At 42.7% G+C, this 12,171-nt stretch overlaps 1 protein-coding gene across 3 annotated transcripts in view; it reads left to right on the top strand.

Moving 5' to 3' along the window:
• Positions 1-10,483: 10,483 nt before the first annotated feature.
• The window catches only part of LOC139609604 (NLR family CARD domain-containing protein 3-like), a 41,191-nt gene continuing 39,503 nt past the window's right edge, over positions 10,484-12,171 (top strand). The window contains exons 1-2 of one of the 3 annotated variants that reach the window (XM_071464442.1): positions 10,484-10,560; positions 11,941-12,072. In XM_071464442.1, the coding sequence (XP_071320543.1) occupies positions 11,984-12,072 (89 nt within the window). In that variant the 5' untranslated portion in view covers positions 10,484-10,560; positions 11,941-11,983. The remainder of the gene's footprint in view (positions 10,561-11,940; positions 12,073-12,171) is intronic. The other 2 variants (XM_071464432.1, XM_071464436.1) reach the window with 2 other exon arrangements.

Genomic DNA, 12,171 nt, shown 5'->3' with positions numbered 1-12,171 from the left:
ATCCAAGCTCTTTACCCCGCCCTTAAAGATGAAGCACCCCATCAAGGACGATTCATTCTGGCGACTTGTATCTGCAGTGTTACCGTTTCAGTCGTTACTCAGAGCAGGTGGACACTTTCACCCCCAGCTGCCTCGTAACCAGGACCAACCAAGCCCACCTATAAAAAACGACTCTTCTAAACTACTGATCGATACCATTAAGGAGGCGTCTGATTGGTCCCAAATTTATTCTGCAGCATGGCAAAGAGCGGCTAGAAGAACAAACAGTCTGATCTCAACAGCATGGAGTCAGTGTGGGATCACACGTAGACACAGAGACAGCCCGAACCCACAGGTGCTTCGAGGAACCTACCTGAGGAACTGTGCGCAGGTGTACCGAGGAGGACTGGTGCTGGTTTAAAGGCAGATTCTGATCTGTTTTTTTTTTTTCTCCGGATGACGTTAACTAAGAAACTATTCCTGGATTTATTTTTGAAAGTAGCCTCACTCTGCCTGAAACGTTTGTACCTCATCAACAGATTGTGGCGGATAAAAATGTTGCTGAAAATGTTAAAGGTGCTTTACTTTATATTTAGATCACCACTGTACACACCTGTTTTCCCTTTGACATTAAAGAGTCTTTCTCCACTCCGCTGTTTTATCCACTAGACTGTACTGTGGATGTCGACTGTTGCTTAATTAAACTGTATCATCTGTGGCTTTTTTTTTTTTTTTTTGCAGAACATCTTGGAGCAGAGGCCCTTCCCCCACATTGACTGTGTCTGGTTTACAGACTAATCTACAATGGCCTTTAGATCCTAAATCACTCTTACAAGTGACAGGCCGCGCTCATGAGGCAGCCGCCCGCACAAAGGAGAACACATTTATCTCTATTTCCACTGATCTTTGCCTGGGACTGAAAAATGTAATGCATTTGCATATGTTCTGCTCGGTAGATAATCCATTATTAAAGCGCAGGTGAAATGACTTGGCTTCAATAAATGATAAGCTTCAGCACCTGCCATTCAAATTCATCATGTGGAAAGAAGGTATCAAAACAGAGATATCAAAATGTCATTCAATTTCATTATTTGTCTTTTAATAATGCTCTTAAAAAAAAAAGAAAGAAAAAAGACACAAAATGCTGCAGTGGCCAAAGTGGATGCTCATCTTTCTGCAAGCACTCTACTGCCATCTAGAGTCACTAAGCAGGAACGACACTCAGTGCTTGAACTCAGAGAGAGTGAGCAACAGAGAACAGTGTGAACAGCAGAGCTCCGTGATCCGACATCGTCGAGGTCCCTGCGTGAAGCCAAGAATCTCAGTTGCAGAGGTCGGTGCTGCAGCACGTGGCGAACGCGCCGGGCGTTGTGATGTAGCCCTGACACACGGCCATGTTCATGCACTGCCGGAACGACGAGTCTAGAATGACAGGTACAGATGCTAGTTCATGGTTTTGTTGTTTCCACTGGTTTCATAACATGTCAGAGAATAATGAAGCAGTCTTCAGATAAACTTCAGATAAACTGTCAGGTAACTTGAATATGGGGGAAACTTGTCTTTAACCTGCTCATGGGCCCCGGGGCCAAAAAGAGCCTACACACACCACAATATGTTTGCAACAAGGCACCTAATTTAATTAAAAGATCATTTCAGCTCTTTTTAATGAATAACTTCATATGAACCCGTTTAGAGAGCGATGAAAAGCTAAATAACTTCGGGGAAAGGGGAGAATCTTTCGGACTTACTCAGCGGGTACGACATTATGACAGCGGCGCAGGCGTTAGCTAACCCCGAACAGGTCTGGGTGGTGGTCGGCGTGCACAGACTCCCACCCTTTGAGAAGCAGTAGTTACACTTCAGCGCCTCACCTGGGGACCACACAGAAACAGAGAGTAGAACACAGGAACAAGAGAACGAGTATGTGAAGCCACAGGTGTTGGAACCGAACACATTTAATACAGTGAAGAGGAGACACAGTAATAGCACTAGACGGCACGGCTGCACCAACTGTTCATTAATCCATCACTGACTTTTTACCACTGACTAGGTTCAAACTAAGGGATTTCTCAGCATTAATAACGTGTGGCTGTGTTGCCGTGATCATCTGTCTCCGAGTTGCAAAGTATGTCAGCTGTTAAGGTCAGAGTCTGAATCCGTGGACCAGCTGGTGGTGGTGGCGGCGTGATGGTGTGGGGGTTGTTTTCTTGACCCACTTAAACACCAATCAATCATGATCTGAACACCACAGTCACTCTGAGTATTGTTGCCGACCGTGTTCATCCCGTCATAGCCACAGTTCACCAACTTCTGATGGCTGCTCTAACCTTTTCTAACTCATGGCTCACTTGAAAATCTTAAAAAATGTTGGCAGCCCGCAGCAAATAATGCCCCCTCAGAGCACCTTTCATTTCATGATAACGATGGCACATTCAGGACTGACACAGTGCGGCAGCACAGTGGTCCGGCCGGCGTCAACACAAAAGTTCCTGTCACTGGTTTATCACAGTCATAGGACTTGATACAAGGGGAGAAAACATTTAAAACATGTTTTTATTTCTTTTTACAACATTGTGTATGTTTTCATAATTTCATTTTTCACCAAAACGTCTTTACGGTTTTGCAAATGAATTGCTGGCCCACTTGCAATACCTTTGTGTCCCACCAGTGGGAAGCACTGATCAAGTGACTGTCCAGGCCACAGCATGTGATTCCTCTCATCTTTTCTTTGCCTTTACCTTCTTATTCAAATTACCCTATGTGCAACTACACATGTTATTACTAGACTCTGTTTATAGAATAAAAACATGCATACCTTGATCCAGAGTCAGCAAGAGAAGGACGGCACACACGGCAGCTCTCATTCTGGTCTAGAATTCAAAGAATACATGAAAGTGCATTTAAAATTAATTTTCTGTTAAAGTCGATCATTTCTCCAACCTAACACTTTAGTCTGCTGTGTGTGGCCACATCTGCACATGCACGGCTTCAGGCAGACTTGCAGCGATCCACCAGGGTCAGCATTCAACACACAAGCACATAAACATCACCGATCACACATATCTAAAGCTTAACAAAACTACGCAAACAACTAAAGTAACGTTTTCATTAATAAATGCACTGGTCTACCTGTAAAACACGGGGTGGTCACCTCGTTCTCAGATGCTCAGTGTAAAATGTGTTTACCAGAGAAGTTCTGCCTTTAAAGTCTTTAAGCCTCAGAAACCTGCTCTCTGTCTGCGCTGCGATTGGTCGGGCGTGACACAACATAACTGACTTTGCAGCAATGTTGCAAAAGGGGAATGTACAAGCAGCCTGTTGACCTGCTGACACAGCCTCTCCCAGTCTGAGCGGAGCCTACCCGTTCATTTCAGCGTGCCACTGTGCGCACACACACGAGTTGACAGACAGCTGAACTACATGTGTCTGACTCAGATCTAATTCTCTGGTCCCAGTCTTCATTAAGTTTAAAACGAGCATTGCTGTGGAAAGCCATTCAACCGTCTGTCATGACCTCTACACACACAAGGGATGAGTTGAGGATCAAAACTTGAAATGTGCTTACATCTCGTTGTGCGTGTGGATTATATTATTGTATTTGTTCAGCTGAGTGCAGCTGTAAAATATGCTGGTGTGTTCCTCTTTCACTTCCCCCAGGCCCTTTAATAACAGGTGAGTTCCACTTCCAACGTGACTCATGCTACATATGTCAACATGCAGCAAACTCAGCCGTTGTTGGGAGCTCACTCATCGACATTTTATCCTGCAGTCACCGGCTTTCCAGAGCCACCTGCACACCTGATCCTCATTCCCACTTCAAGCTACATCAAACCTCATCAACCAGACTCCTGCTGAATTTACCCCAAATTAAGGAAGTATGGCTGAATGGCACTGACAGCATTTCTCAGACATATAACTGAAGCACTGGGGAGGAGTGGAGGGGCCATTCAACCTTTGACACACCATGAGACACAGCTCTGCTGCTTCATATGTGTGTTTGCACGTGTTTGTGTCATATTTGTTCGAGTGTGTTTAGCACCTAAACCACAAAATCACATTTAACCATCTTCCTGTTTTATTGGCTGCTGGTTCCTTTTTTGCAGCTCTACTTCCTTTTTGGTGGAGTTTCCATGTTGTTCAGATCTGTTGTACCAGAGATGGTGGCTTCACAGTTCTCTGAAACAAGATGCTTTAAAGCTCCACCCAGTCTAAAGGTAGATGTCCATGTGTTTGTGATTATAAAGCAGGTCTAGGTTCTATATTAATACTGTGAAAGTATCAAAGCCTCAGTCCACAGAGAAATGCACACAGCCTGTATTCAGAAACTGAGCCTTAAAACCAGCCGTCAGGACTTCTGATGCTTTGTGATGTCACAACAAAGCAGTCACCGCCGTCCAGCTACGCCCCAAGCCCCGCCCACCTGGACCTACCATCCAACCTTGCAGGATTTGGTTTCTCTGAGTGTTTACCTGAAATCTGCTGTATTTTTATCAGGTCACTCAGAAAACAGTCAGCCAATCAGAAGAGAGGCCTGAGAGAGGAGATGTAAAACTACACTGAGATGGTTTTTGGTTCTTAAAACCACAGATACATCTTCTGACACTTATAGGTACTCCTATAAATACTCCTCTGTCCAGTCACTTGTTGTTGTATGTGTAAAGCCCTCTCTCCTCTGCAGTGTTCATATTTCTTTATGGATATTTGCTCCTCAGCCTGAGTCACAGCACTGTGAGCAGAACCTGGTTAAACTAATCAACACACTTTAGAAAGAGTTTGCTTCACTCCAGTGGATGTTAATATGCTGCACAGAGTTAGCACTCCGCAGAGCAGGCACACTGTTTGGCTCTTCGCTGTCTCATATAGTCTCTCTGTTCATTCTCTCTGAAGGTTAATGCTCTATATAAATACTGTATATTCATTTATTCTTGTTACTGTGGTCTTATTTCAGGAAGTTGTCCACTGTAACACACCGCATGAATCCCGACAGTAAAACCTCAGTGAAGGTTGTGATGTTGTGTTATCACCGTCACTGTGAAAGCCACTTGTCCATCTTGCGTTTTTTAAGTTCTTCTTCGTGGTTTTTGTTAGACAGTGTATGAGTAAGAGAACAGCAGACGTGAGGGCTGTGCGGGAGTCTACTTTAATCAGAAGAAGAAGACAGCCCTGGTGACGGTGATGGTAAGCTGCTGCCTTCACGGCGGCTGCCAGTCCAGCAGGCCTCCTACAGGCCTCCTTAAGACCACGTGTCAGTGGCCAGACCTCTAGACAGACAGGTCTGGAGGTCTTTGTGTTGTGACTCAAAGAGAGCCATTCCAAGGTGCTGTGCTCAGTTCTTTGAGTATATGCTCTGAATCCAAGCTCCCTGAACGCACCACAACGTACTTAATGTTTCTTAGAAATATTTAAAGGCTTTTGTGACTTGATGGAAGCAGGTGTGAAAACACTGAGTCTCAAGCAGAGCGTTTTAAAGATTTAGAACCATCAGATTTGTTACAGTGTGGAGAGCTGAAGCGTAAAATGTTGCATAAGTTAATGAAACAGTCGAGAGAAACTTTGGTTTTTGTGAAGGTTGCAGGGGGCTGTATCTGTGCTGCTCGTGTTTCATAATGTTGCCTTAACTTCATTTACATTTTACAACTGAGTGAATTCAACTTCAATTTTCTGCTTGTTTTTGTCTTCTGCCTCACGATGAGAGGACTGAATGAACAGCTCGTAGTCAACTCGAGGAATTACACTGCGCGCCTGAACATACGTCAGTGTCCCGCAGCCCGACGACAGTCACATTCATTTCCTCTGTGGATCCAGGACGGCTGTTTTCAGAGTGTGACAGGCAGCTGCTGGTCAGGACTGATTGCAACATCACTGACTTTCCAGCAGTGACGCAACAGAGGAATCTACCTATTGACTTGTCACTGCAGGACCCTCGTGTTCAGGAATTCATACCTCTTTCACTGATTGATCGTTTCACTGCTGTAACATGCTTTTCAAGGCAAAACAAACACAATGGTAGAAAGAAACTAAGCATTTTCTCAAATACTGTACTCAGGTACAAGTCTGAGGTACTTGTACTTTACTTGAGTATTTTGCTTTCTATAAATGCTACTTTAGAATTTCCTCTGCTTCAGAGGAAAATGTACTTTTTACACTACATTGATGTGATGGATATATTTTAATGAGTGGTAACTTTTCAAAATAAGATTTTCTTGAGTTCTTTTGTAGGGGCAGAAGAGTACTATATACTTTAGATACTTTAGCTACTTTTAGCTGATGATACATCTGTACTTTTACTGGTGTTTTTTTTTGTATTTTGTTTTGTATAGAAGAAGAACAATCATGCAGGTGAATATTCAAAGTAAAAGTGAGGACTCACACACACAGTTCTGCAGGAAAGCTGGAAATTAGTCAAAGCATTTTCAGCCTCTGGTTCCCTCGTCCTGAAGTCTCTGGGTTTCTTGAAAAGGTTTTTGTTTAGATGCCTTATGTCCTTTCACTTTTAGAAATACTGCCTTTATATCTATTCTGAGTTGTCTGGTTTTAATCCAAAAGAATGAATTTGTCATGGCAGCTTTTCCACAGGAGGTGGCGGTGTGAAACAATGACAGATATAAACACGTCCTCTCATCCCTCAGTCCTGCACTTCAGGTTGGTAATGTGTCAAAACCTGACTTGACATGTTAGCTTGGGCTCATCTCCATTATTTGGTTTAGACTGACATCATACTGCCTGGCTCCATAAACTGTTTGTAGTGATTAAGATGTATCATATTGTTGACCTGTGCTGGAAACAGTATAAATAGTTTCTGTACAAATGTATAAGAATGGTTGTTGACTCCAGGCGATACTTGACTGTATCTGTGTAAAGGTGCATTTATGATGCACTTTGTAACTAAAGTATATTTGGAAAGTGGAATTTAGAGATATAAATGACACAGAGCCAAAAATGTGTTTGCTTTGGCCTGAGAGCCTGAAAATACACAGTAGAAGAAAAGACTGAAAGATAACAGTGCACACAGTCAACAGAAACTGTATCACCTGAATACATAAAGCTGTGGATCATTCAGCAACAGAAAGCCACGACTTTCCTGCATGTCAGGAAACAGCTGTTGACAGGCGCTGCACTCGGAACCATAACACAAGCTCGACACACGTTTTAACGTTTTATTCTACAACATCAAATACAGCAGTACATTTTTAAAGCTTCTACATGCCTTAAGAAAGGTGGCGCTCACCGGCCCACCTCTACAGCCTCGCTGTGTTTATACTCAACACTCGTAGAAACTGTTACTAACTTTTCTGCAGCACTCTGTTTCTGTGTGTACATTTTTTATTGAACTGAGAGGCCAGTCATTAACAATGGATTACAATAATGGCTAAAATTGAGTTCATGCAGATGTTGAAGTTTCAGATCATCAGCTCAGTTGCATCGGTCCGTGGTGCACGTGAAGACTTGAAAGTGGGGGGTTGACTGTAAAATGAAGGCGTCTGATCTCTTCATGCACCTCTTGAAATATGAGTACTCTGCAGCGAAGAGAGGAATCATGTGAGAATGCTGCATGAACTAACCCGACTCTGTCCGGACTTCATTGCAAAGAAAAGCTTGGTCAACCAAATGACTTACTGGGAAAAGTAGAGACAACAGAGGCGCAGACGTCGTCGGCCCTTTGGCAGGTCTCCACTGTGTTGGTGCAACCGCCACCAGGTGAATATGGCACACAGCGGTTGCACTTCAGAGCCACACCTGGAAAACAAACATACACATATTGATATAATTGCTCCGCAGATATGTGCTTCCATTATGGAACACAAAGAGCCAGGTGCTTTCTTTATCTCACAAAAACATGGCAGCACTGGCTGTGATTTCAATCACCGATCACTAATGAGCCTTGCCTTGCTTACTTCAGATTTCCTGCAGCTTGAGCAAGATCTTGTTTTCCATTGAGCAAAGAAAAGAAAAACAAAGAAAATCAGACTCACCGCTGCCGATGCAGACGATCAGAAGAATGACAGCAAGCTGGGAGGCTTTCATTCTGACTCCTTCTGAAGACCTGATTACTGTTAAAGACCTGCTAAACATTTGAAGAATTTCATGTTACTACTGACGTCTTTCTTCTTCCTCCTTTTCTTCTAACATCTATAAATACTGTTCCTCCTTCCCTCTGCTCCAGCTCTTACAGTCTGACCACCAATAACCCTCCAATCTCCTTAATCACACACAAACCATGACCACTGTGGTTAAAAACATGAAATGAAGAAAGTATCAAATAATTACCTGCTTGTGTTTTCTGTCAGGTGCGTGAAGATCCACTGGCAGGAAGCGTTCTTGCAGACCCACTTATACTCTGCTCAGTCCACTGCTGATTAAACTGGAAATCCCGTTTTATTGTAACATGTTGTCACTGTGCTACGGTGGGTTGTGCAAGGGACTGCACAAAGGCAAACAATCATTGTGAAACTGAAACACAGAATTTCATCTAAACAAACTTCCTCCTGACACAGTCCTGTCGACCATGTGACAGATCTTGGCTCAAATGTTCTGCATTTTCCCAGAACTTCCCTGTGTCAAATCCCTGCACAGCAACTTGGGTGCTTACATTTTTCTCTACTCTACGAAATGAAATACAAATCAGGGGCAAAAACCAGGACCCCAGTTTGCCAAAAAAAAAAAAAAGCTACATACCCACCCCAAAATAAGTAATCTCTCTTTGTATTTATTTCCTTTTTTATGCCCCTGGCATTCTGGTCATTGATCGGGCAGCTGATCGATGCAGTCTGGGTGAAAGAAGTTGCAGCAAGTGTGTCGTGGTGCGGTGATGATGGTGTTTCGCCCTGTGGCGTTTGAGTCCGTGGAAAAAAAGAAAACCAAAACTGCAGACTTGTGTTATGGCTCTATAAAAGGCACATGCAAAGTTTAACGATATCCTAATCACAAGAGTTCAGTCTTCTCACGTCAAAACACTTCATGTTCCGTGGTCATTTAACCAGCATCATGCAGTTCATCTTTATGGCCACCAGAGGGAGACACATCATCATCAGTGAAGAGTCAGAGTCCTTCACTGTTAATGGAGAGATTTCCTTTAGAGCTCAGCTGATCGATAATCAACAATAATTGCTGTTGCAGTTGTAACAAACAGTGTATTTCATCATGAGATTATCCAAGCAGATAAAAACATTGTTGATTCACTAATTAAATGAGCACAGTATATATAATATCATTTTATAATATAACATACCCGTGGCAGATTTTGATTTAAAGTGATCTTTTTTATTTGACCAACACGTTTCTTCTGACTGGAAAGGACATAGATGTGTGTCAAAATATGATTCAACAATGTGCTAGAGATTTTAATGAAACAAAGAAACTGTTTCTATGTTTGATTTACATTTTTATGAAAGATAGCATGTCTGAAATTATTCATACTCTTTGCAAATCGTCACAGTCTGTGGGAAAATTCAAGGCTCTAAACCATTCCAAATAGTCCCCGCTGTTCTAGAGCATTCTACTTACACCACCAAGGCCATCCTGGTGAATCTGGGCCATGCTGGTGCCAACGTCTCAAGGCACACTCAACAAAACCATCAGGCAGTCTGCAGAGAAACGTGGGCTTGGGCAGCACTGGACGCTCCAACCTGACAATGCTAAAGATTAGGTTGACGGCAGAGAGGCCCTCCAACCCCAAAGACTTGGAGATGAATGATGACTGGTCACAAATACCGGTGGAGACGTGCAAAAAGCCTGTCAGCAATTATAAGAAGTGTTTGATTGCTGTAATAGCCAGTAAAGGCTTTTCCACTGATTATTGAGAAGGGTATGAATCATTCTGGACATGCCATTTTTTTCAACGCCTCATCTCACTGCTGCAGGACTGAGAGATTTTTCAGGAAATCCTGTTCCCACTGCCATCAAACTGGCTTAGATATTAACTGAATAATCTGCAGGACAATCAATCAATCAATCTATCTATCTATCTATCTATGTATCTATCTATCTATCTATCTATCTATCTATCTATCTATCTATCTATCTATCTACCCCACCCCCACCCCCCCATACACACACACACACACACTCCGTTTACTTTCACTTTCAAGGAACACTGTGATGCAGATTATTTTCTCCATCTGACGGGAATGTTACCGTGGAAAGTGAAAGTTATTAAGGGGTATTTAAGTGTTGTTATAATGTTATGTAATGACTGGGTCAGCGGTGTAGCAGTGGTAAAACAGCCCTTTATAGAGCCTACTGTATCTTTGTATGTATTATGATTATTTTTGTTGTTTATCTTACGCTCTCTTATTATTGTCTACTTTTATTTTTAGTTTGTAACTGTCATGGACCTGTGTGTCTGGAATAAAGTAAAATAAAAAATGAAAGTCTGGACTTCAAACATGTCCGCCCTGTCAGAGAGAGCAGGAGGGTGGGGGCTGGTGTTTACATCCCTCACCGCGGGCTGGCCAATCAGCTCCGACTCAAAGAGAGAGAGAGGTGGAGCAAGGCAGGAAAACATAAACGCCCCACAGAGAGAGAGAGTCAGGTTTCTCTTTGAGTCAACATGGCGGCGCAGCTTCTCCTCTCCGTCTGAAGGTAACATGAGCACCTTCTTTAACACCTGTAATGACCTGAGCCACAGCAGAAGCTGCAGTAGAGCTCTCTGTGGGGTTATTTCATCTTATTCTAATGCTACTGAGTCAGAGCTGTAAGTGTAAAGTCAGGACGGGCTTTAAACATGGCCGCCGGTGTTTACAGCAGAGGCGGAGGAGTCAGAGTCAGACGCAGTCAGCTGCCTCCTGTTTTTGTCTCTGAGTTGGGATTTTTATACATTTATTGTCTTTATTTTGTTAAAACATATTTGGTATTTTTATTGAAGCGATGCCGAATTGTGTCTCTCTTGTTAGTTTGCTTTTGGTTGTTGGTTTGTTGTGGTTCCTTTATGCAGGAGCAGACAGGCAGGAAACTGCCAGGGCCCCTGGACTAAAAGAGGCCCCTGGTGGTTTTAGATTTATTGGGAAGTTTACATATGAAACATAAGATGATGTTGCTATTATAAGTTACATGCAATAGCTTAAGTGCCAAGGGTGGACAAGACCCTTAAAGTTATAATCATGCATCCAAAGTCTTACTCGTTATTTATATGTGTATTAACTAATAACAAATGTGTGTCATGGTCAGCTGAAGATTCAATGTATCTACAGGCAAACACATGATTTAACATGTCTGAATAATAAAGTTTCTGGTCGTACATGAAGGAACATTTTCTGGCCTTAAATGCAGCAGTTCCAAATCAACAACTTCTTTTAAACTCAACACAACAATCTAAAAGAACTAAAATAAATGGCTCAGAAAATTGTCTCCATTTTGCTGTTAATTAGGACCAAATCACACTTTGATTTCCAGGAGATTATTGACAAATGTAGCTGCACCAATCTTGTGAAATGTAATTAAAGCCCTTCATAGGAAGATGTGTTGATAATGATTGGGAACTTGCAGACCCATAAAAGGTCAAGATTATTTTTTAATGTGATGTTTCAGAAATTATTTTTTAATTTTCAGTGTCAGTGAAATGAGTGAATGTTGTGTAATTTGAGCTTAGAGGTGAAATAAATTCAGTCCCAGTTGTTGTGTGCGAAATAATCAGCTGTAGCTTCAGCTTTCATGAACTCATCTCCAACAGAGACACTGTAGACTCAGACAGTGTCAGATAAACTGTGTGTGAGAGAGAGAGAGAGAGAGAGAGGGAGAGCTGCTCTTCACTTCACTGCAGCTTCATGACTCCATCTAGTGGACTGATGGTAGAAGTACAGCAGCTTCCTCTTCCTCACACTGCTGACTGAATACAGCTGACACTGATATGAACCAGAGAAGAAGAGTCAGTCAGTGGAGGAGCAGCTGACATCTTTACAGGAGAAATGATGTAAAGTTCAGTTGATGTGCAGATGAATGATTTGTGTTTGTCTTCACATGAAGGTAGAAAGTGTGTGTGAGCTGATGTGGATGTGAATCCAGCAGCATGGATCAGTGTGAGGACAGAGAGGAGGGGGCCCCTCCCTCTAAAACCACTCTGTGTTGGGACCATGAGAGCCAGACCAGAGCTCAGAGGTGAGATCAGGATCTCTAACTGTCCATGACTCTTCTCCATGTCAGAGCTCAGCACTCAGATCACTGCTCCATCATTATTCACATTCAAAGCTCTGTGTG

The sequence above is a fragment of the Trachinotus anak genome, unplaced genomic scaffold, assembly GCF_046630095.1.
Source record: "Trachinotus anak isolate AG129_WGS33_773 ecotype Australia unplaced genomic scaffold, CSIRO_AGI_Tana_v1 ptg000026l, whole genome shotgun sequence".
In the NCBI taxonomy this organism is placed as follows: domain Eukaryota; kingdom Metazoa; phylum Chordata; class Actinopteri; order Carangiformes; family Carangidae; genus Trachinotus; species Trachinotus anak.
The sequence above is the reverse complement of the archived record's forward strand: the minus strand, read 5'-3'. Positions and strand labels throughout refer to the sequence as shown.